Genomic DNA, 26621 nt, shown 5'->3' on the forward strand with positions numbered 1-26621 from the left:
TAAATGTTTTTCTTAATTATTTCAGAATTTATCTTAGATTAAATCAAAAGATAGTATTTTTTTTTTTTTTTGAAAATTTTCTTCATGGAGGTTTTCTTTCTTCTTCTCCCTTACTGTTTTCTTACCTGGTAACACATTATAGCTTGATTCTACTCCAGGAACACTTAAAAAGGATTCAAACTTTTCCTCTGTGCTATAATCCAAGTTAACCACGGGAAGTGTTGCGGCTGGTGTAACGATCCTCATTTGCTGAATTCCAAGCTGCCTGCTGACTCTGTGTGTGGGCAAGGTACTTTTCCTCGATCTTCTATAATACATCTTCCTTCTTTGCTTCCTAGAAGTTTCTTCATTTTGTCCAAAGTCGATTTGAAAAACGAGAAGTAGCAGAAAACAATACAACCCTGAAAACTTCATGCTTGCTTTTTCACCATTTGACTCCTAGAATGAGAATGAAACAGAATTTAGGAGTTAGTGACTAAATTTCTTCCTATGAAAATCGGCTTATAATTGCCTGTATCCCTCAGCAGCACATCTTTGAGAAATAATAGATACGATATATGAGCTCTATGACATAGTATCACTGCCAAGTCAACATTTAGAATTTCTCTATCAGAATCCAAGGACTTTTAGTGTCTTATCTTTATCTCTAGACCAGGCGTGATCAAACTTTTTCTCTGAAGAACCAGACAGTAAACGATCTTAGGCTTTACAAGCCACGTGTTCTTTGTTATAGCTGCCCCAGTCTTCCCTCGTGACATCAAGGCAGACGATTTGTACACCAACAGGTGTGGCTGTGTTCTGATGGAACTCCGTTTACCAAAACAGGCGGTGGGTCAGACTTGGCCCCCGGGCTGGAGTTTGCCGACCCCTCTCCGGACCACCGTGTTGTAGGTTTTCAGAGGTTACTCAGAAGATGCGTCTCCACCTTTCTGCCAAGCCGTTCTGTGACTAACGTCATCCACAACTCATTTTCCCAGCTCTTCTATTTTGTTCTTTTATTCTCTAGTGCTATAGCTTCCTCTGTCTGGGGTAGGGGAGGAGGGAGCATGGCCGTGCCGTATAAAAGCAGTAGGAAACTAGCAGCAGTTACAAAGAAGGCAGAGGGACAAAGAGGCGCTTTTAACCAGCTGGTCTCAAGAGCAGCACAGGGCCCCACACATGGAGCAGCTGGCGAGCGTCGCTCTTGGCGATGATGACGTAAGCGCGATCGTAGCTCTGTAGTCGGGTAGCCTGGTCCAAGCCCTGTAAAGTCAGGTAGCAGACGCAGGTAAAGAGAACCCCTCCACAAGGTGATCATAGGAGCTGGTTGAAGGCTTTACCTGGCCATGCATATGCTGGCCTGTGGCTAGTCCTGCAAGGGAAGTCTTGTGCAGTGTCCACTCTCCCTTTGAACTTAGGCCTGTGTCCCTGCCCTTCCCCTGCCTGGCAGCTCTTGCCTTCCTGTTTGTCACTCAGGTTCCATCACTGTCAGTACTGTCTGAGATGTAGTTCCTCCTCCACACAGCAGAGTGTGTGGAGGAGAATCTGAAACCACAGGGACCCCAAGGACTCATGATCATAAGGTAATAGTGGCGGCCTCGCTCAGTGATGGAATGTATACCACTCCTCATAGGCCTGCCTTGGTCATCTCTGTCAACCAGAACAAAACCATGTTATATTTCAGAATATGTCACCTTAGGCAGGGATAGTGAAGGCTCAGAGTGAAAATATATACAGAGGTTAAGACTCCAAACTACAAAGGAGGAACTTTGAAGGCTCAAAGGGCCAAGAAGTGACCACAGACTCTGTTGACCCAGCAATCTTGTTGGAATCGTAGGAGATCGCCGAGAGACCCCTTAAGCGTTGGATTCTAGTTTTCCGTATGAAATGAAGTGATCTGTTGACATCCAGATGCTACTGTCTTACAGGTCTGCTTCAAAACCAGCAGACAAGCTGTGGGAATCTTAGAGGCATCTGAAGGGAAGACTTTGTACTGGGGGTAAAGTGGGCCTTCCCCAAGCCACAGTGCTTACCACCCAAATATGTACAAGATGGGTGTGATCAGTGTTAAGTCCAGCCAAACGCTGTAATCCTCTCTCAGTAGAAACCTGCAGTGGTTGTACTAAACACAGGGGTGCCGCCCTGGTTCCTTTGCCTAGGTACAAATGTCACTCAGAATGTTGTTGACATTCTGCCATACGGTACATCACCTGAAGGTCAAGAATACAAGCACTGTTTCGTGGGGGTCACCATGCCTGCACTGCTGGTGTGCCTGCTGCTAGACAGCTGGCTCCATCAAGCAGCAACTGCGGGAGAATCTGGAAGTCAGTTCACGGTCACTTCCTAGAAAGCCTGCCAGCCATTTACACCAGTTTTGTGACAGTACTTATCAAATCTGACTTCTTCTAGCCAAGATGGAGTGGCAGAGACCAGATATATCTTCCCGTCTGAAACAACTTAAAATTAGGGCACAAAATATGTGAAACAATGTTTTTCAAACATTAAACATGGAGTAGCCCAGGACAGAAATCTCTGAGAGGGGGTGAGGGTGAGCTCCTGCTTACTACCTGGAGGGGGATTCCTTCCCAAGCAGAAGCCTAGGATTGGGACCCAGAGAGAGCACCCACAGTCTCCCTGAAAACCTGGGGGCCTGCCAAGAGTTTGCAGGGCAGAGCCCAGGGAAGTGAGAGCCACCCTGAGAACCCTAGAGGTTATCACGTCTTCAACTGAGTACTGATCAGCACATTTATGTGAGTAAACTACTCAACAGTGGAGCATGATCTACCATGAAGGGCAAAAAGAAAAATTCCTGGGACTGGAAAGGGCTGGGCAGACCCTGTGTGTCCACCAGTTGGAGTGGAGAAGCTGTACTGCAAAGGGCAGCAGGCGGAGGGCTCAGAAGGGCATTGTCCTGTCAGAGAGAACAGTTCGCTCCAGGCTAATGGCTAACCTGATCCCGTTTAACAAAACTGAACAGCAGCCCCTCCTGAAAGTACTAACTTTGTGCAGCAAGTTAACCATGTCCCAGAGCACCCAACAATTGCTGGGGAACCCAGCAGAAACTTACCAGGCACACAAAGAAACAGGAAGAGTTGACCCGTAACAACGAGAAAAATCAGTCTATTGAAATGGACCCAGATATGGCACAGCCAACATAAATAGGCCATTAAAAGTTATTAAAACTATATTCTGTATGTTCGGGGTGGTAGAGGAAAGAAATTTTTAAAAATCCAGATTTAACTTTTAAAAATGTGAAATACAACGTGACAGAGAAAAACTACACTGTGAGGGATGAATAGCACATTAGACGTTGCAAGGGAAAATTAGTGAACTTACAAACACAGTCGTAGAAATTATCCAAAATGAAACATACACACACAGCCACAAACGGACCAAAAAAACTAGTATAAAACATGAGCAGAGCATCATCAAGCTGTGCGACAACTTCAAGCGATGAATATATGTCTAGTTTCAGTCCACAGAGAGGATTAGGAAGGCACAAAAATATTTGAAGAAGTAAAGACTGATCATTCTCCAAATATGATGAAAACTATAAACCCACACATCCAAGATCAGTCAACCCCAGACATAAGAAATACAAAGAAAATTATGCCAAATATTCATCATGATCAAATTGCTTTAAAACTAGGCATGAGACCATCTTAAAAGTGACCAGAGAAGAAGACACAAAATTAAGGGCAGAATAAAAGACTTCTCATTTGAAACAGTACAAGGCAGAAGACAGTGGAACAACGTTTTTAAGGTACTGAAAGAAAAAAACCATCAACTTAGAATTCTATACCCAGTGAAAACATCTTTCAGAAACACTGGCAAAATACATATTCAGACATAGAAAAGCTGGAGGAATTAATCACCAGCAGAACTGCACTGTAAGAGTGCTAAAGCAGAGGAAAATTATATCAGAATTGTGGGTCAACACAAAGGAATGAAGACCACAGGAAATGACATATATGTAGATAAACATTATTTTCTGATTTTTTAAATCTCTTTAAAAGGTAATTGACTGTTAATACAGTCATCTGCATAACAGTTGTGTAAATGAATACAATAATACTGTATTTTGGGGTTTACACCTTAAGTAGAAGTAAAATGTATGACAGAAGCAGAAAGGAGAGAGGATGAAATGTAAATATATTGTAATGTTCTTATACTATAAGCAAAGTGGAATATCAATTAAAGGTAAACTAATATTAAAGATGCATAATACAAGCCTAGGGTAATCACTAAACAACACCAAAAAAAGTTTTTACTAATAAGCCAATAAAGGAGATCAAGTGGAATAATAAAAAATAATCCAAAACATTATTTGTAAATCATAGTAAATGTAAATTAATTAATTGCCACAATTAACTGCTGAGACTGTCAGAATGAATTTTTAAAAATTAAGACCCAACTCTATGCTGCCTGTAAGAAACTCATGCTCAACATAAAGATACAAATGGGTTAAAATTAAAAGGATAGAAAAATATATACCTTGGTGACACTGATCAAAAGAGAAGTGGACGGCTATATTAACATAAGATCAATAAAAACAATAAGAAAAAAAGAATAAAGTCATTCTGTAATGATGAAAGAATCTATCCAACAGTCCTAAAAGCCTTTACACACTTAGTGGTACAAGTTCAAAATATATGAAGAAAAAAACTGATAAGCTGCAAGAAGAAATAGACAAATCCACAGTTATCATCCAGAATTTCTACTTTCCTGTCCCAAATATGGACTTTTAAAATAGTAGATGACAGACTAAAAGAACAAGATACCACTGTGCACCTATTAGAATGGCCAAAATCAAAAAGGTCAGAATGTGGAACAACAAGAGCTCTCACTCATTGCTGGTGGGACCACAAAATGGTACAGCCACTTCATAAGACAGTTTAGCAGTTTACTTACAAAAGTAAACTCTGCAATCCAGCAGTCCTACTCCTTGATATTTACCCAAGTGAGTTGAAAATTTGTGTCTACACAAAAACCTGCGCATGGATGTTTACAACAGGTATATTCATAACTGCCAAAGCTTGGGAACCACCGAGACATCCTTAAGTAGGTGAATGGATAAATAAACTGTGTTCTATTCAGACAGTGGGTTATTTTTCAGTGCTAGAAAGAAATAAGCTCTTAAGCCATAAAAAGACAGGGAAGAATCTTAAATGCATATTATATATACTAAGTGGAAGAAACCACTCTGAAAAGGCTAATACTGTGTGACTGTGACTATATGACGTTCTGGAAGAGACAGAACTGTGAAGATAGCACAGACAGACCTCATTTTATTGCACCTCACTTTATTATGCTTCACAGATACTGCAGTTTTTACAAATGGAAGGTTTGTGGCAACTGTGCATCAAGCAAGTCTGTCAGCGTCATTTTTCCAACATTTGCTCACTTTGTGCCTGTGTGTCATGTTTTGGTAATTCTCCCAGTATTTCAAACTTTTTCATTATTACTATATTTGTTATGGTGAACTGTGATCAATGATCTTAGATGTTACTGTTGCAAAAAGGTTGTTATTCGCAGAAGGCTTGGATGATGGTTAGCATTTTTTTTGCGATAAAGTATTTTTTAACTAAGGTAGATACATTGTTGTTTTTTTAGACAATGCTATTGCACACTTAATGGACTACAGTATAGTGTAAATGTAACTTTTTTATGTACCAGGAAACCCAGAAAGTTGTGTGACTCCCTTTATTGTGGTATTCACTTTATTGTGATGGTCTGTAACCATATCCACATCTCTATGGTATGCTTGAAATGCTCATGTAGTCAGAATTGCATGTTCCATGATTTATGATCCTACTTTCAATCTGTGTTTCTGCTGTGCTCAGGTGATGCGTTTGTTTTGTAGCAATCTACGTCATTTATAATGGTGCTTCACTGTACAGAACTCAGATTTTGAATGAATCTTTGAAATCATCTACTTTTCCAGTAATGGGAAATTCTTCATCTTCCCTGTTCAGACAGCTCTGTCAGAAAAGTCTTCCTTAGACTGAGCTACAATTTGTTGCTCACATCATGGCCCATAAGAGAATTAAAGATAAAAGCCATTTTCAAACAGTTTTCTCTCCTGAGTTTTTAATCTTTTTTATCAATGCTTTTCAAGATGTGTTTGAATTTATTTAAATAGTACATTTTTTTTAAATCTCAAAATGATACATAGGCATAAAAGACAAGTTGCCTTAACCATGATTCGTAGTTTAGTCCAAGGATAAGCACACTTTTTCTTCAGAGTTCAAAGAGTAAATATTTTTAGCTTTGTGGGCCAATAATCTCTGTTGAAATTACTCAACTTTGTCACTACAGCCAAGAATAGCCATCGGCAGGAAACAAATGGATTGGCGTGACTGTGTTCTGATGGCACTTTGAAAAGCAGGATTTGACTTGTGGGGCATGATTTCCCAACCCCTAGCTTAAGTGTGTCTTTCATGATGCCTTCTAAACATGTATGAACATAAGTATTTAAACAAATGAAATTATAACCTGTTTTCTTTCCATTCAGTAGTAAATTGTGGTCATATGGACATCTATGTCAATGTACATTCATCCATCTTGTCTGTTCTGTTTTCTTTCCATAAGTTATTTAACAAGGAATTTGGTGATGGATATTTAATTTGTTCCATTTTTTTCTCTACTATAAACATTCTTGTGCATATATCTTCTAGAAATATTTTTGTGTTCTTAATTTTTCATTTACAACAATGTAATAATAGATTCTCTGTTGTTGAACTGTGTTGTTCCTTGGGTTTACTTATGGGTGTAATTTAATATTTGTAAGTCATTTTGGTTGTGTTTATTAATATATTTTGAGGCTATAGTATAGGTATATATGCACGTATAGTTATATATTTTTCTGGTCCTTTTAGCATTAGGTACTTTCTGTTATTTTGGGGGGGAGGGATTAGATAGATTTATTTATTTAGAGGGGATACTGGAAATTGAACCCAGGACCTCATGCATGCTAAGCATGTGCTCTATCACTTGAGCTATAGCCTCCTCCCAGATCCTTTCTGTATCTCTAGTAGTGTATTTTATCTTAAGATCAATTTTGTCTCATAATGTAGCTGCTTTCTTTTTGTTAATGTCTGCAAGATATATTTTTTGCATTATTTTACTTTCAACCTTTCATATTTTCAATATACTTCATATTAGCCTATCATTGTAGTGCGATATGACAATTTTTATCTTTTAATTGGAATATTTAGTCTGTTTGTAGTTAATGTAACACTTGCTATGTTTAGGTTTAAATCTGTTTTCTGACTATTTGCTTTCTACTTGTCCTGCCTATTTTGTGTTCTTTTTTTCCATTTTTGCTTACTTTCATTTTAATTGATTGCATGGTTTCTATTATCCCATTAGTAGTTATACAGTTTTTGCTATTCTGTTCTTTGTAGAGATAACCACATACATCTTTGACTTATAAAGTCTAATATAAATTAGTACCTTTACCTCTTCCTGGACAATACAAGGGCCAGGACAAGTTTTCATACCTCATTCTGGCACATATATTACTTTAGTCATATATCTTAATTATTTATATATGTTAAACCCTGAAAAGCTTATTATGTTACGCTGAAGTTCATTTAGATCAGGCTGTCTCAACCTTAGCATTGTTAACATTTGGGTCAGATGATTCTTTTCTCATGGGGTGTGGGGAGGCTGGGGCTGGCTTTTGTATATTTAGTAGCACCCCTGCTTCCACCCAGTAGATACCAGTTGCACCTTTCTCAGTTTTGACAACCAAAAATGTCTTCAAGACATTACCAGATGTATCCTTGGGGGGGGCGGGTAGAGGGAATCATCCTGCCCCCATTCGTGAACCACTGATTTAAATCTACCTAAACATTATCTTACTTGGTTCTTATTTTTTCCTGCATCTCCAATCTGCTGTAAGGATTGTTTTCTCATTGAAGAGTACCTTTTAGTAATTCCTTTAGTGCAGGACTCCTAAGGACCAATTCTTTGTTTATCTGAAAATGTTTATATTTTGTGTTCATTCTGAAAGGATGTATTTGCTAAATACGGAATTCTAGGTTGACAAGTGTTTTCTTTCAGCATTGTGAAGATTTCATTCCAATTCTTCTTGTCTCCATATTTTGTATTGAGTGCTCATCTGTCAACCTAATTATTCCTCCTTTAAAAGTAACTTTTTGGCTGCTTTTAAGATACTCTCTTTGACTTGGTTTTCAGCTGTTTTATGCTATTATACATAGATAAGATTTTCTTATTTTTATCCTGTTTGGGACTCATAGTGCTTCTTGAATCTATAGCCTGATATTCATCAAATTTGGGAACTCCTTAGTCCTTACCTCTTCAAATAATACTTTCCTACTTACCTCTCCTCTTTCTTTTTAGAACTACAGGGACATGTGTAAGAGCCTTATCATTATGTCTTTAATGTCTCTTTCCCTGTTTTGTGTTTTCCATCTTTTTGTCACCCTGTGACAGATCCTTCTTATTCTTCTAGCTTATCTTCCAGTTCACAAATTACCTATTCACCTGTGATTTATCTGCTGTTAAATCCATCCATTGACTTCCTTGTTTGTTTTTTGTTGTTGTTGTTTTTTGTTTTGTTTTGTTTTTAGTTTTTCAAGTTTTCAATTCTTATTGTTTCTGATTCTCTACTGAAATTTTCAATCTTGTCTTTTATTTTTTGAACATAGTAATAACATTTATTTAAAGTCTGACTCTGAAGACTCCATTTCTGGACCCTCTATATGTCTGTTTCTGTGTCTCTTACTTCTTTAGATTTTTAGCCATTTTGTTCTGTTTTTTCATTTGCCTGATGACATTTGATTGCCATATATTGTATATGAAAAATTATGAAAATACTTTGAAGCCTAGAGTGATATCTTATTTATCCTAAAAGGGTTTACATTCAGTCATGAGGTTAAGGGCACTATCAATCATAGACTGAATGATTTGAAGATGAGTTTCACTACATCTAATTAATAATTAGTGCTTTAGGTCCCAAACCAAAGCCTGGTGACACCATCCACATCACGTTTCCCTGTCACCCTTGCTGCTTGCTTGGCCCTGTTCCTTGATTTTGTTTCTGTCTTACTTTGTGAGGCCGTTTTAAAGCTACACTAAGCTTCTCAGTCACCTCTTCTGAATCCACAGATGCCCCCAGAAGAAAAGCTGTTCCAGACTCTGAATTTCAGTCTTATGCCCAATAATGGCCCTCTTATTTTTCCTATTTTTTCTAATTATTCTCAGCAGGCTCAAAGGTCTGAATTGCCTAGTCTGCTATTATGAGGAGCAGGAATTCCCACAGATCAGTTTTATTTCCCTGAAATATATCCCTTTTTCTATAAGAAAATGATTTGGGTTGTAAAAATTTTGAATTCTTATATGACAGAAAATATCATTCTATTTATTTAGAACTAGAATTATGATGTTAAAATAGTTTTCCTTCAATACTTTACAAGTATTGTTACATTTGTTTCTTATATCTACTGTTACTAATGAAAAGTTTAACTTGAATCTGATTTCTCATCTCTTTGTAATAAATATTTTTCCTCTCTCTGAAGAAGTTTTTTTCAGATTTTGGACTCATTTTTAGTATTCAGAAGTTTTACCATAATGTATAGGTTTTTTTCTTTAATGTATCCTTCTTGGAATCTATTAATCTAATGACTTTTTTTTTTTTCCACACAAGCTCTTTTTACGCAGTTCTCTCCCATACCTGTTCAAGGCTGTTTTCCCTCTTTAAATTCATTCCCATCTTCTCTCTGTATTTAAGGGTTCCTCACACTTTCTATCTCACCAGGAGCTTCCTTGCTTATTTCCTACTGCAGCTACATAGCCACCTGTGTATTTGTTTGTAATATATCTTCTATTATTTCTAGGTATTTGGTGAGAAGGAAAGAGATTGTGATGTCTGCTTAGTTTGCCCTCTGGAACCTCAGTACTTCTTCTTATGATTTCATCTGCCAGAATTATCTGCCTCTAGTCAGGTTGCACTTGGATCATATTCTGACTTGTCAGTACTTCACCTTCGCTCATCAAATAGCAGCATCTGGTATTTTCACGTCTGCTAACTTCAGCCTAGAATCTTTTGTTCAGTGTATATGTACATTAATTACTGCAGTCATTTCAAAACCTTAACTGTAGGTCATTGAAATGAAACTATATCAGAACAACTTTCTGTAATGTACATTCGTTTTAGAAAAACTAACATGCAAAAGGTAAGGGGGAGCCAATCTCCTAGCTAATTGGCAACTGAAATTGTAAAAGTTAATTCAGAGAGCAAGCTAATATGTTGGGAAGAAATAGCAACAGCAGCAGGGGAAAGCAATATGAAAAGCTGGGTTGTGGGACAGGATAGAAGTAGAAACTGCGGAGTAGCAGGGGAAGCAAACTCTGATGGAGAGCAGAGCGTAAATTCTGTGCTTCGCGTGTTCGTGGAGATTCTCTTGCTTTGACAGCCGTATGTGTGAACCTCCATCCTGTGGTGGGTGAGAGAGGCCCCGGATTTGAGGGCTCTGGAGAGAAACTTTCATGAGGGTCTCCAGCATCCTCTTGTCCCTGAGCCTCTTACTTCGCAAAGCACTGCCTGAGCTCACCCTTCTCCCAGTGTCTCCACCCTGGAAACCATCTCTCTTTGTCTTTTTTCTTTTTTTCTCCTCTCAAATTGGCTCACTTTTACTTATTCAGAAATCTGAATAGATAGGTACAGAGGTAAATTTACAGAGCTATCTCAATTTTAACAAAATCAGAATCTAAATAGTCTTATTGAAATGTTTAAATAATTTTCATGAAACGACCTCAATACTAATTTTATAATTGATGTCTAGGCCTTCATTATTTTCAGTGAATTATAGAATTTTACATTGTATTTAATATTTACCTCAATAAAAAAAACTTTGCAATTGAGTATGTTTCTAGAGGTAAACTTTTATGACACAGTGAGCTATTGTGATCAAGTAAACTTTTCTTTCTTTTTAGCATTTATTGTGTTTAGCCCAACATTAAATATAATCTGTAAATCTTAGTTAACTTTTTGTTTTTCTCCTTTTGAAGTTGTTCATCAGCTGTCTTAAATAAGCTTTAAAAGTATTAAATTTAGAATTTTAAACTTCTGCACAAAGCTACGAGATGCCTGTTACCCCTTTTAACTTCACTTAACAGGCTTAAAATGAAAAACAGTTTTAATTAATCCTTTATGCTCCTTTAGGACTTAAAAATCGGAAAGAATGAAATTTTCAAACCAACTTACACTTCTATTGAGCATATAATTCTATTTAAACATATAAAAATATATTTAATCCTAATTTCATAAAGTTTTAAATACTTCGGAATTAGTCATTCTGAAAAAAACAAGTAAACAGCACAATACACGCTTTAAACTTTCAAAACCGGTAAGAGCTAATTTCCTCAAGTGTTAAACATATTTGCAACATAAAACACTCAAATATTAAAACCATTCCACATGCTTTAGTAGAAACTTAAAATTTAAAACATTTTACCTGGAAATCTAAACTAAGTAGGCTTTGCTTGGTGTCATTTAAGTCTCCAGATGAAAATGAAACAAAACCAGAGCTTTCTTTAAAACAAAGAAAGGAATGTTGAAAAATACTGACTTCTTAGTAAAATCTAAAATAACTGCGTCCCTTGGGGATACATGCCTTTCAGTTCTTTGTGCAGAAAATCAGCCAAGCGAGTAACCAGGGAAAATGGTTACCAAGGGAAATATTTGTTCTAAATCACAGAAAAAGTGGAAAGCAGCAGCAGGGGGAAAAAGCATTAGTTTGGAGTCTGAGAGGGCGGAGTTGGAAGCACTGAAGTGGGGCTTGATTAAGAAATGTGTGATTTTCACAGACTTATTGCATTAAAAAAAAAATCTTAGCATTCATACTAGCCTGCATATCACTTGAACTTTATCAGACTGCAGAGATGGCTCAACAACTCATTGCCAAGTTACGCGTTCCTGGGATGCCTTAAATCTGGTTAACGTTATTTAACTCTCTGGTCTTCTCTCTGCCAGCCACACCAATCTCACACACAGTATTGTTAACAAAACATAAAGCTGTTACATATTAATGTCATTGAAATTACATAACTTCCAACCTTGAAGCAATTAACAAGAAAATATGCAAGGGAGCTATGAGGCTTCCGATTATAGTTAACTCTGGCGAATGAATTGTCTACTTCAGCCTGTTTCTTCATCTGCAGATGAGCAGGTCCGAGACAGCTCAAGGTCCTAGGCCCACAGTGCTGCTTATGGGGACCTTGGGTGAGTTCCTACTGTTTCTGACTCAAGTTTATTCTCTGAACAGCTGGGATGGTAATACCTATCTTTCAAATTTTTTTGTGCAGATAGAACGAATAGCATATATAAAATGCCTATCTTAGACTAGGTAATTATAATATCTTTTTTTTTATATTCTTACTTACCTCAAGGGTCTACATTATTTGACAGAAGAATTTCATTTCTGTTTTTCCAAAATGTTGGCATGACCTGGATAGATCAGATCAAGATGATGGACTAATAACCACGTGGGCTACCCAAATTCCTAAAAATATCAAAAACTGTATTTGTTCTTAAAAATATAACACTGCACTTCAAAATAATTAATACTGCTAGAAGACAAGAAATTTTGAGAAATTCCTTCAAGTCTGAAGGCACGTAGGCTCTGTCTGATAGATGACACCCCCCCACACCCCAGAACATGTGTGAAAGAGGATAGCTCTGTGGGTGTTCCAGGCTTAGAAATTATAGATCCTGGGAATGGTGAGATTCATTGGCAAACTGCCCTCAGGAGTAGCAGGGCATATGACCACAGTCATCCTGATGTCTCCATCATTTGTTCAAGTATTAAGCATTTACCCCTAAATTGAACCCATCTCTGCAGTCTGATAAAGCCCAAGGGATGTGGAGGCTAGTATGAATGTTAAGATTTTTTTAATGCAATAAGTCTATGAAAATCACACATTGGCCTTGGGTGGCTGGTGGAACAGGGAACCCCCATGTTCAGAATCCAAACTAGCTCAACCCAGTACAACCACAGAGTTGACCATCTCTGCTCACACATTCAGAGCTTTTGGTCAGTGTTTTTAACATGAGCAGATAGCCCAAGATTACCAAACATTTGGGAAGATTCTAACATGAGAGCTAGGAGTTCCCCTCACCTCCCCCTACAAATACCTACGCACAAGTAGAAAAGAGCTTTGGAGATTAAATCAACCATGAGCTGCCACGACACACCTATTAGAATTTCAAAAACCAAAACACAGACAATACCAAATGTGGGTGAGAATGTGAAGCAACAGGACCTCTCATCATTGCTGGTGGGAATACAAAGTGGTACAGCCACTTTGGAAGGTAGTTTGGTGGCTTCCTAGAAGACTAAACATACTCTTAACACTGCAATTTACCCAAATAAGTTGGAAACTTATGATCCACACAAAAACCTGCACACAAATGTTGCCAGTAACTTTTTCCTAATTGCCAAAACTTGGAACAACCAAGATACCCTTCAGTAGGTGAATAGATAAATTGTGGTGCATCCCACAACAGAATATTATTCAGTGCTATAAAAGAAATGGGCTATTAAGCCATGAAAAACACGGTGGAATCTTAAATGCATGTTACTAAGTGAAAAAAGCCATTCTGAAATGGGTACGTACTGAGTAATTCCATTCTGGAAAAAGGCAAATCTGTGAAGACAGTAACAAGGTCAGGGGTTGGTGGGGGGAGGAATGAATAGGCAGAACACAGAGGATTTTTAGGGCAGTGACAATACTCTGTATGATATCATAATGATGGATGTATTTCTTTATTCAGTAGTCTAGACCCATAGAGTGCACACACCAAGAGAGAACCCTAATGTAATTATAGTCTTGGGTGATTATGATGATTATTGGTGTAGATCCATCAGTTGTAACAAATGTACCACTCTAGTGAGGGGTGTTGGTAATGGAGGAGGCTGTGTGATGGGGGAGCTGGGGATATAGATGGGTAAACTTCTGTACCTTCCTCTCTATTTGCTGTGAATCTGAAACTGCTCTAAAAAAAAGTCTTTAAAAAATGTGGCCTGATTTGAAATATATACCTTGTTTTGGGAGGAAAAAAAAAGTGAACGACATACAGTGTTAGATATATTGCTTAAGGCAAACATAAACTCTTATTTTCTTTAAGAACAATTTAACAACAGCTATACTCTGTCCCAGAATTTTACTTCTAGGAATCCATTATAGAAACACATCTCTCTCTGCACAAGTGTGCCTCTAGGAAAGTACTTTGAAGTGTTGTATTTATGGGGCCAGGGGGTGAGGGAGAGAAGAAGAAAGAATTAACTCAGTTATATACTGATAGGGCAAAGTAGGCTGCCCAAAAGCTATGGAGCGAGACAGAAGTAACTCTGTTATACAGGCATGCAGAGTTGTCCACAACACACTAAAAGGAGGAAAGACATTTCAAAACAGTACAAATGCTATTATGTTACCTTCTTTTAATGTATACAATTTAGCATCTTCTAGAGAACAAATTAGAAGGAATAAACAACAAACTGTTAGTGGTTATCTTTGGGTGATGGAATTATGGGAGGATTTTCATTTGTAATTCTGTATTTTTATAATGTTTTGAGTTTTTAATACCCAGATCAGAAAGAAACAGTAACTTTAAACAAAATTAAACCATCAGAAAAAGAAGTCACGTAAATAACAGCATAGAGGAGTAACCAAGATTACCATACCAAGATTGGCAAGGTTGCAGAGAGACAGATCATACAGTTTCTGAGGTCCCTGCTCTAAAATCATGTGGTTTAATGAACTGTTCCATGAGTCCTTCTGCAAAAACTGTTCTAACCACAGCAGGACATGGAAAATGCTGGTGTTAGTGTTCTCCTCCCTTTTATGATTGCAGCCATAACTGTGTCCTAAAACTTGGCTCTGACAGCTGCTCTGCAGACTCGGTGCTGGTCACCAGGGAGGATGTGAACAGGTCCACCAGCACCCAGGCTGCAAGCACGCCCGGTGCTGGTTCCAACTCCAGAACATGTGTTTGAGTAAGGTCACCTTTCCAGTATTTTCACCGCTGTGGTATAGAGAACCAATGAGTTAGTTTCTCTTCCAAGGGTACAGGTGTTTTCCATATGACAACTTGTAGGTAACACTTAAGATAAGGCTAAAGTTTGGAAATTTTAAGTAGGGCCCCGCTCAGAAATGGGAGTCTTACCTTGCTTCAGTATTCTATATCCCTTCCTCGTGCCATAGTCAAATGCCTTTTCAGCTAACTCACACTGAAGTATGACACTTGCTTCATTTACTTTCATTGAATTTACCCTCTCAAAGGAGTATTTACATTTAAATGGAGCACTAATGTATAAATATGCCATAATAAATTCCTGTATCATTCACCTGCCAGTGGACATTTGGGTTATTTCCCCTTTTTGAGTTTCGGTGCATTTTTCCAGATTGCTCCCCAAAAAGATTCTAGTAATGTGTACTCCCACCAGGAATATATAAAGTGTCCATTTACCTGCCACTGTTTTTTTAAATGATTTTCATATTTTTGAATAGGTAATACATATAAGCAGCATAAATTTCTTAGATACGGAGTTCAATTTTTACAGTTTTCTGTATCCAGTACTGACAGATGGGGAGATTCTACCAACCTTCCCATCAAAGACAGCTAAAAAAGCTAGATCACTATTTTTTTTTAATCTTAAAATTATCAGTAAAGTTTTTAAAAAAAGACCATGAGGAATCACTGGGCTCAGATTTGAGAGGGTTCATGACCAACTTTTTGCCTTGGCAGTGTTTGTCAGAAATACTAAAGAGCTAAAATATCAATGAGATAGAAAAGTTAATACAGGAGACAAGGGCCGCAATGCCAAAAGTTGGATTTTTTGAAACAAAACTAATAAAATTTGCAGCAAGACTAATGCGGGAAGAAGGGAGAAAGGACAGATCACCAGTATGAGGACTAGAAAAATATGCCATTACTACAGATTCTGAAAACAGTTAAAATAAGAGGATATTATGAACAACTGTGTGTCAGCAAATTTAGATGATCTGGACAATTCCTAGAAAAACGTAATTTAATAAAACTGTCAGAAGAAGAAATAGAAAACCTGAATTGTCTATAACTATTAGATCCATAATTTTAGACTTCCCCACAAAGGATACTGTAGGCCTATCTTAATCAACAAAGTCTATCAAACAATTTTTTAAGGTTAGCATAACCATACAACAACCTGACGAGGACATTACAAGAAAGGAAAATTGTAGATCAGTCTAACTAATGAACACAGATTCAAAAAAGCTAAGATACTAGCAAACCAAGTCTGGTAGTGTATTTATAGGAGAATGTATCATGACTGCCCTAAGGTTATTCAAGAAATACCTGGTTGATTGAAGGATAAAATCCAAATATTATATGATCACCTTAACATTTAAAGAAGGAGGAGAGAAAAAAATAATAAAGAAGGAAGAGAGAAAACTTTTACTATAATAGAAACAGAAGGTAACTCCTTAGTTTGTCAGAGTATCTACAAAAAATCGACACGCTTCCACCCCTAGCTGTATACCCAAGAGAAGTGGAAATGTAAATCCACATGGAAACTTGTACACAAATTTCCAATTTTGTAGCCACACTACTCATAACAGCTAAAATGTGGAAACAACCCAAATATCCACCAACTGATGGGTGGGTAAATAAAGTGTAGTCTATTTCTACAGTGGATTGTTCAACAATAAAAAGGAATGAAGCACCAATACGTATTACCACGTGGATGAACCTCAAACATTATGTTCAGTGCAAGAAGCCAGTTACAAGAGGCCTCGTATTATATGACTCCATTTATATGAAATGTCCACAATAGGGACATCCCCAGAGGCAGAAAGTAAACGAGTGGTCATTGGGATGAGGAAGATGGGATTTGGGGTGGCAGGATAGGGAGCGACTACCAGTGGGTAGAGTTTCTTTATAGAGTAATCAAAATGTTCCGAAAATAGGCAGTGGTGATGGCTCCCAACTATGAAGTTTTAGCATTAAAAACCACTAAATTACATACTTTAAAAGGATGAATTTAATGATATGTAAACTATATCTCAGTAAAGCTATTTAAAAATACATGATGGTTAAAATATTGGAATTTTCCCTTTCGGGGAACAAGACAAGCAGGCCCACTGAAGGTCCTGGCCAGTGCAGTAAAGCAAGGAAGAGAAATTTAAAAAAAAAAAAAAAAAAAAAAGGAATAAGAAGAAAATTGAGTAAAGAAGGAAAAAACTAGCCCAGGTGAAATGCTTGTATATATAGAAAATCTGAAATGAGGGGAGGACAAAATGTGTAAAGGGGATCAACTGTATGGTGACAGATGGAAAATAAATTTCTGGTGGTGAGCACATTGCAGGGTATACAGAAATAAAATTATAATGTTGTACACATGAAACTTACATAATGTTACAAGTCAATATTATCTCAGTAAAAAAATCTGAAATGACTTTCAGATAAATTATTAACTCATCTAATGTGTTTTCCAGATATATAATTAATATATAAAAATCAATTGTGTCTTACTACAGTTAGAGAATGAAATCACAGAAAAGCTATACTTTGCTTTTTTTTTTTTTTTTTTTTTGACAGATTCTAAGATGTATATGAAAATACAAAGGCCAAAGAATAGCCAAGCCATTCTTTTTGTTTTTACGTGAGGTATAGTCAGTTTACAATTTTGTGACAATTTCTGGTGTACAGGACAATGCTTCTATCATATGTGAATATACATATACTCATTTTCATATTCTTTTTCACCATAAGCTCATAAGATACTGAATATAGTTCCCTGTGATATACAGTATACACTTGTTTATCTGTTTTATATATATTGGTCAGTATCTACAAATCTCGGACTCCCAGTTTATCCCTTCCCATGCCCTTTCCCTCTGGTAAACATAAGTTTGTTTTCTGTATCTGTGAGTCTGTTTCTGTTTTTGTCAATAAGTTCGTCTTTTTTTTTTTAAGATTGCGCATTAAAGTGATATCATATGGGATTTGTCTTTCTCTTTCTCTTTCTGGCTTACTTCACTTAGAATGACAATCTCCAGGACCATCCATGTTGCTGCAGATGGCATTATTTTATCATTTTTATGGCTGAGTAGTATTCCATTATATAAATATACCACAGCTTCTTTATCCAGTATCTGTGAATGGACATTTAGGTTGTTTCCATGTCTTGGCTATTGTAAATAATGCTGCTATGAGAATTGGGATATAGGTGTCTTTATGAATTAAGGTTCCTTCTAGATGTATGCCCAGGAGTGGGATTGTTACATCATATGGTAAGTCTATTTTTAGTCTTTAGAGGAATCTCCATACTGTTTCCCACAATGGCTGCACCAAACTACATTCCCGCCAACAGTGTAGGAGGGTTCCCTTTTCTCCACAGCCTCTCTAGCATTTGTCATTTGCTGACTTTTGAATGATGGCCATTCTGACTGGTGTGAGGTGATACCTCATTGTAGTTTTTATTTGTATTTCTCTGATGATTAGTGATATTGAGCATTTTTTCATGTGCCTATTGGCCTTTCATACGTCTTCATTGGAGAATTGCTCATTTACGTCTTCTGCCCATTTTTGGATTGGGTTGTTTGCTTTTTTTTTTTTTTAATAAGTCGTATGAGCTGTTTATATATTCTGGAAATCAAGCCCTTGTCAGTATCATCTTTTGCAAATATTTTCTCCCATTCCATAGGTTATCGTTTTGCTTTGCTTATGGTTTCCTTTGCTGTGCAAAAGCTTGTAAGTTTTATTAGGTCCCATTTATTTATTTTTGCTTTTATTTCTATTGCTTGGGTAGACTGCTCTAGGAGACCATTGCTGAGATGTATGTGAGATAATGTTTTGCCTATGTTTTCTTCTCAGAGATTTATTGTGTCTTGTCTTATGTTTATGTCTTTAAGTCATTTTGAGTTTATTTTTGTGTATGGTGTGAGGGAGTGTTCTAACTTCATTGATTTACATGCAGCTGTCCAGTTTTCCCAACACCATTTCCTGAAGAGACTGTCTTTATTCCACTGTATGTTCTTGCCTCCTTTGTCAAAGATTAATTGACCAAATTTTGTGGGTTCATTTCTGGGCTCTCTGTTTTGTTCTTTTGATCCATATGTCTGTTTTTTGTATCAATATCATGCTATTTTGATTACTGTAGCTCCATAGTATTGTCTGAAGTCTGGGAGGGTTATTCCTTCAGCTTCATTCTTTTTCTTCAGTAATGCTTTGGCAATTCTGGATCTTTTGTGATTCCATATAAATGTTAATATGGTTTGTTCTAGTTCTGTGAAAACTGTCCTGGGTAATTTGATAGGTATTGCATTAAATCTGTAGATTGCCTTGGTAAGTGTGGCCATTTTAACAATATTGAGTCTTCCAATCCATGAGCATGGGATATCTTTCCATTTCTTTAAGTCTTCTTTAATTTTCATAATCAGTGTTTTATAGTTCTCCATGTATAAGTCTTTCACCTTCTTGGTTATTTTTATTCCTAGGTATTTTATTAGTTTGGGTGCTATTTTAAAAGGGATTGTTTCATTACTTTCTTTTCCTGTTGATTCATTGCTAGTGTAAAGAAAGGCAACTGATTTTTGTACATTAATTAATCTTGTATCCTGCTACCTTGCCAAATTCTTTTATTAGCTCTAGTAGTTTTTGTGTGGCGCTTTTAAGGTTTTCTATATATAGTATCATGTCATCTGCATATAGTGACAATTTTACCTCTTCTTTTCCAATTTGGATCCCTTTTATTCTTTTTCTTGCCTGATTGCTGTGGCCAGGACTTTCAAGACTATGTTGAATAGAAGCAGTAAGAGTGGACTACCTTGCCTTATCCCAGATTTCAGTGGGAAGGTTTTCAGTTTTTCACTGTTGAGTACTATGCTGGCTGTAGGTTTGTCATAAATAGTTTTTATTATGTTGAGATATGTTCCCTCTATACCCACTTTGGTAAGGGTTTTTGTCACAAATGGGTGTTGAATTTTATCAATTTCTTTTTCTGCATCTGTTGAGATGATCATGTGGTTTTTGTCCTTTCTCTCATGGATGTGGTGTATCACACTGATTGATTTGCATGTGTTGAACCATCCTTGTGTTCCTGGGATGAACCCATCTTAATCATGGTGTATGATCTTTTTTTATGTGCTGTTGGATTCTGTTTGCTAATATTTTGTTGAAGATTTTTGCGTCTATGTTCATCAGTGATATTGGCCTGTAATTTTCTTTTTTGGTAGTGTCTTTGTCTGGTTTTGGTATCAGGGTGATGGTGGCTTCATAGAATGAGTTAAGGAGTACTCCCTCCTTTTCAGTCTTCTGGAAGAGTTTGAGAAGGACTGGTATGAATTCTTTGTATGTTCTTTGTATGTAGAATTCCCCAGTGAAGCCTTCCGGTCCTGGACTTTTGTTTGTAGGGAGGTTTTTTTTTTTTTTTTATTGCTAATTTGATTTCATTTCTAGTGATTGGTTTGTTCAAGTGGTCAGTTTCTTCTTGATTCAGTCTTGATGGACTGTATGTTTCCAGAAGTTTGTCCATTTCTTCTAGGTTATCCATTTTGTTTCCATACAGTTATTCATAGTATCCTCATATGATATTTTGTATTTTTGTGGTATTGGTTGTGATTTCTCCATTTTCCTTTCTTATTTTGTTTATTTGTGCTCTCTCTTTTCTCTTCCTGGTGAGCTTGGCCAGAGGTTTGTTAATTTTGTTTACTCTTTCAAAAAACCAGCTCTTGGTGTGATTGAATTTTTTCTTTTTTTAAATCTCTGTTTTATTTATTTCCTCCCTGATCTTTATTATTTCCTTCCTTCCACTGACTTTTGGTTTTGTTTGCTCTTCTTTTTCTAATTTTTTTAGCTGGTAGGTTAGATTGTTTCTTTGAGATTGTTCTTCTTTTTTGAGGAAGACCTGTATCACTGTGAACTTCCCTCTTATGATTGCTTTTGCTGCATCCCATAGATTTTGTGTGGTGGTGTTTTCATTGTCATTTGTCTCAAAGTTTTTTTTAATTTCTTTGATTTCATCATTGACCCACTGGTTTTTCAGTAGTATGTTGTTTAATCTCCATGCTGTCGTTTTTTACTCCTATGTTTTTCTGTGGTTGATTTCTAGTTTCATGGCAACCAAATCATTCTTGAAGAAGAACGAGGCTAGAGTACTTCCTGTCCTAAAATATCAAGTCCTATTATAAGAAGCTACAGTAATAAAAACAGTTTGGTAATGACACAAGGAAAAACACTAGATCAATGGAACAGAAAGTAGCAGAAGGGCTCATTCACATTTGGCTACTTAATTTATTGGAGAAATGGCCCTGCTGCATCAGTTTAGAGGGACTGAGGGACAAAGACGGAAGAGACTACAGATCTGAAAACAGGACCTGGGCTTGTTCTGTTATGCTCCAGAGACTAGAACCAGAATCAGTGGACAGAGGATATGGACAGGCTGATTTTGGCTAAATTTAAAAAACAAACAGAAAACCTCTCATAACCAGCACCGTCCAGCTGAGCTGCCGACTGAGATGCTGCATCCATGAGACTGAAAGGATTCCAGCAAGAACCAGATGACATTCTATTGGGAATGCTGTAGAAGGGACTTCTCAGACAGTGGGCTTGATGATGACATTTAAGTGCTAAGGTTCCCTTGTGTCTTTGATTTTGCCTTCTTAAGATGGCGATAGGAACTGTGGCAGTCCACCTTCTCTGGGGACTTCCCTCACTCCCTGAGTAGAGTTTGATCAGGGACCAGGCTTAGTAAAACAGCCAGTGTGAACAATCAGAGGCAGGTTCTAGGTCAGGTTCTCTGTTCATGGGTCCTCCAGTTCACTAGGTCTGCATCCCTTCTTTAAAGTCCCAGATCTCTAGAACAGACCCTGCATCTCCATGCTGAGCATATCAAGCAGAAGACTCATTGATGGGTTCCTCTGCATTACATCTGGGTGTGGAGACAGACTCAAGTGAAAAAACAGTGCAACTTGAGGATGCTGGGGTGCTGAAGTGTTGATAAGAGGAGATAATCTAATGAAGTCGTGCAGTTCCTTGTATTAAGAATTGAGTAAAGAGATGACATTTGATATAACCAAGGTTCTTAGGATCTGTCATTTCTTCCTTTTAGTTTCGTTTGATTTCCTGTTGTGCTGCAGGAACAATCAGTTGGGGAGACTGGAAAGGACGAAGGGATTGAGGCAAGAGTGTAGATGAAGGTTTATATATGAGATTACAAATGTGCAAAAAGTTATAAATCAAGCTAGCCAATAGCTAAATAAATGACACTGGGGCTACATTCTCTTACCATAAAAAATTATCCTTTATAATGACCTGGAAGTCTGCACTTCTCAGAATTTACCTCCACAAGAACATGGCGGCCCAGGAAGGAGGGGGATGGTGGCCCACCACACTTCTCTCCTACCCCATGCTGTGTGCTTCCCTATGCTTCCAAGTTCTTCCTCAGCTCCATGCAAGCAAACCCTTTGGGCCGAGGGTTGTTCACATTAGCAACTTGGTGTGTCCTCAGGGTGACAGAGCCAGGAAAGGGGGCTGCGTGGGCCCTAGAAACAAAGCCACTAGGGCAGGAAACCCTGGGGGTATTAGGTTCCCAGAGCATGATCTTGAGGTGGGGGTGCTGGCTGTGAGAGCTTGTGGGCACCTTGCTTAGTGGAGGGGGAGGGGGAGCGCCAGAGGAGGGCCAGTGTGGAGCCCAGTTCAGAAACTCTCAGAGATCCCGTCTCACCCGGGTCTAAGTGTGGGACTAGCATTGGAAACCAAAAAGTATTGTGAGTGGAAACCATAGTTTTCAGGGAAGAAAATGTTCCGGGTGCAGGAATCTATAAGAGCATGAGGATGACTTAGGTGTGGTGGTTTCGTGATACAGCACAGTTCCCCAAAATGATGTCTTTGATGTCTTATGTTTCTGAATGTACTTTGCTCTTGAAATAAGAGAAGTGCTATTGTAATGTAACTACAAATCAAGGAAGCTGTTCTGACATAATCTGGTTTGGGTACAAAAAGTACAGCAAATAAACGAGAAGCAAATAGGTTCTCATACATAGCTAAAGAGCTTCTTCATGAACGTGTCCACGGATCGGGTGGAGACCCTTAACATTTGCCAGTCTGGTCTTGGGTGTGAATTCACACCTCCCAGTTATCCATCCTTTTGGATTCATGACCTGAACCTGAATGACTCAACTGTCTCGAGAGTGTGACATTCAAGCCCGGTGTTAAAATGATGGCAGTGACCGTGTGTGGAAACATGGCGTCCTTGAATCAGCAGCAAGGCATTTTGCATAATCGTACTTTGTTCTTCACCAACTACTGTGCTCAAGCTTCTCTCAGCCAGAAGGAATCTTCCTATATCCTGTCTGGCAGTCCTCAAACTGCCATCTATTCCTTCTACCCATTCTCTCCTTTATTTCTTGAAAGAGTAATCTACAGAAAATGTCTCCCTGTATTCAACCTCCCATTTGTTCCTTCTTCTACTGTGATTCTGCTGCGTCATACATGGTTGTTGTAAAAGTGCTCTCCCAAGCGTCCAGTGGCCCCTGGAAGCCATCTGACCAGCGTTCTTTTTTTCTTGTCATTTTCCTGTTGATTGCTCTGTTCTTGGAAGTCAGTCTGCTCTTCTTGTATCTTTCTCACTTTCCTTCTCATCATCTTTTACTGCCCTTGCCCCACCCACTTGTACATTTTACATATTGATGTTCCCTGTCCTCCACAGCCGCCTCCCTCTATCTGCTCTTGCTCTCTCTCATGATCGTGTTCCATCCATTAAGCGAACATAAACGAGCACTAATCACATTGCTTTCACATACGCCAGTGAGCTGCGGATCTGTTCTAAGCTCTGAACTGTTCACTGAGCTTTATATTCAAATTGCCAACCTCCATTTATTTAACGTGGCTTGGATCTCTCCCACTCACTCACTGCCTCAGCACATTCAGAACAAGATGTACTTGCTACCCCCTAAACTTGTTATTCCTCTTGTGTTCATTCCTTATTGTGGATAACTCATGGAAAGGCAAGATTTACCTAATCAGTGGTTTTACTGCTTGGAGGGGTTTTAAATTTTGGTTTCATCTCTGCTTTTCATAGCTGTTTATTTAAGTTTAGGCTTGAAAGGATATGTGAGTTTATATCATGTCCCTTCAGCCAGGATATTGCTTATCCAAACCAACCTGTTTTAACACTTGTAATTTTCTGACAAGAGTTCAAGAGAGTTTAGGTTACAAAACAAATTTTGTACAAAGAAAAATCACATTTTGGTGTTTAGGGCTTAATTTCTATTCTTAAAAACTAGAGTAAGTCAGTTTTTGCCAAAAGAGTGTACATTCAAGTCTAAAACTAGAATACATTTTTTTGTTATAACTAAGGAAGCAGGGATAGAAATTTATTAAAGATATATTTCAAATACATATTCAGGGTAAGAACAGTCCTTCCATGTCATGTCATTTATCTGGCTTAAATCCCAGAATGTTCAATACTGATGTATCTCAATGGCTTAATTAGTTTTCTAAGACACATTTAACCTGCTGGAGGCATTAAAAACATGATTAAGGACATACTGTGGCTCCCAACTGCCTGGATTCATATCCTGGCTTGGACACTTACAAAAATATAGTACATTGTTTAACACTTAAATAGTCTTGTAGACTTTTAAAATGACTTAGGGATAGAGTAGATATTTTCAGTATGTCCATTGGCAGAATCAGGTCCTCATCTGTCCCTACGCACTCTATACATGATGGGTATGGAAGAGAAACAAAGGAACCAGCACTGACGAGTCCCGGCATGTGCCAGATACCTAGCTTTCCGCTAGGCACAGTCCTCAGTAAATCCTTCAACCCAGTGTCGGACATTGTCACTCTCCAATTTACAGAAGAAGAAAGCTGAAGGATTACAGAGGCTAAAAGCAGAAACTAAAGCTTCATGGAGTTAAATGATACGCCTTACTTGCTAAGAAATGGGAGTACTGAGATGGACTTCAAGTTGCTCCACAACAGTCAAGCTAGAGTTACTTTTCAGCTCAGCCCCGCAGTGCTCCCTTCCCCCAGCCGACATGGAAGCATGGGTAGAACTGTTTTCTGCAGCCCACATCAGCAGAAACTGACTCTCATCACCGTTAGGGCTCCACACCCGCATAAATCCATAGGAGTCAGATGCCTTTGAGATGAAAACCAGATTGCCTGAGTGTTTGGAGAGCAGATGCAGTGCAAGTCACTGCAGAGGAGGCAGGGCCGGAATTCAGCCTGGCCTTCTGCCTCCCAGCAAGGACTGGGTGAGTCCTCCTCTCCGACTTCAGTTCTTGTCTTTAGAGAAAGACTCCTTTCGACCATTCAGGTGTTTATCTCTGGCTTTCTGGCTGTGGAGTCCCCACTTGGGGAAAAGCCACCATAGACAGCCTCAGCCTCCAGAACTTGTCTCCTATAATCTTCCTCCCGCAAACCCTGAAGCCCATGCTTCCTTAGCGTGAGGTTTGTAAGAAGATTTCACATGTGGCGGTTTTACCATTTGCTGGGAATGGGATTCTTTTCCACTGATACACTGTCTGAAGGAGATGGCTATAAATCAGAGCAGCCACAATATTTAGAATGGTATTTAGTGAAAAAGAAGACTTTGGCAACCAGCTAACCCATCACTCATGGGGGAGAAAGTGAAGCTCCCTTGGAGTTTCATAAATCAAAACATGGTGTGTTTGTCCATGGCCTCATTTTTTCCCCATTACTGGTAGGTGATATCATCTGTTTCATTTCCATTAGAATCTTTCAGCATCCACGAGTAGGAAAAAATTAATATTGACTTCATTATTTATGCTGTATTTCCATTTTTAAAGAGAAATGTAATTTTAATTCTGCCAGGTTTGTGAATGTGGTTTTCAAACTCTTCTTAGCATTTATGGAATCTTTAAGAATTATTCTGGAAATGACTGAGTTTTTTGTATATGTGCAAGGATCCTGTTTTCTGAATTAAATTCTTTTCTTAGTTTTCCCAGATGAAACTCTGATCTTAAAAAGAACAAAACTAAACCCCTCGCCCCCCAAATTACAGCAGAGTAGTAAATTTAGAAATTGCTAGAAAATGTAAAGAAGACTAAAATTATCTGTAATCATACCACTGTTGAAGATAAACTCACAATGCATAAATAGGGGTATTTTAAAATGCAATGCTCATCTTTACTAGGGGCATTTTTCTGCCAGATGAGGAGTTCAGATGTTGCCAGACACAGGCATATATGCATATAACCTCTGCCTTGCCTTTGGGTAATTAACATTAAAAACAAGCAGGTGTTGTTTTATAAGCTCAAGCCTCCACTTCCTGATAGCCTGCTTTTTCCTTCAGACCCTACCTAACTTTACTATCATCTTTTCCAAGAAGCTTTCTCCAGTTCCACACCTCTCCCATGGCACACTGGCTGCACTGCTTTGCCAGCACTGATTACACCCTGCTTTCCAAAGGTATGTACATTCCTTGAGGATTTACACGTATGGGTACTAGTGATTCATTTATTCAGTAAGTTTTTGCTGAGTGCATCCTGAGCTCATTGCTGAAATCTGTAACAATAAGTAAGGTGGAGATAGTTCTTGGTCGGTTAAAGTCAGTTCTTGCCACCAAGGGATCAAACGGCTGTGTCAGTGTTAAACAGTGTGA

General features: G+C 38.1%; 2 protein-coding genes across 4 annotated transcripts in view; one reads left to right on the forward strand and one right to left on the reverse strand.

The window, feature by feature from the left end:
- ECM2 (extracellular matrix protein 2) overlaps nucleotides 1-11685 on the reverse strand; it is a 37080-nt gene extending 25395 nt beyond the window's left edge. Inside the window, exons 1-2 of one of the 3 annotated variants that reach the window (XM_045504639.2) lie at nucleotides 11463-11685; nucleotides 126-438 (exon numbers count right to left, since the gene is read on the reverse strand). In XM_045504639.2, coding sequence (XP_045360595.2) covers nucleotides 126-414 — 289 coding nt within the window. In that variant the 5' untranslated portion in view covers nucleotides 415-438; nucleotides 11463-11685. The remainder of the gene's footprint in view (nucleotides 1-125; nucleotides 439-11462) is intronic. The other 2 variants (XM_010967485.3, XM_010967486.3) reach the window with 2 other exon arrangements.
- The window catches only part of CENPP (centromere protein P), a 218795-nt gene that overhangs the window by 163118 nt on the left and 29056 nt on the right, over nucleotides 1-26621 (forward strand). The gene's annotated exons all lie outside the window — the stretch shown is intronic.

Source organism: Camelus bactrianus, chromosome 4, assembly GCF_048773025.1.
Source record: "Camelus bactrianus isolate YW-2024 breed Bactrian camel chromosome 4, ASM4877302v1, whole genome shotgun sequence".
Classification (NCBI taxonomy): Eukaryota; Metazoa; Chordata; class Mammalia; order Artiodactyla; family Camelidae; genus Camelus; species Camelus bactrianus.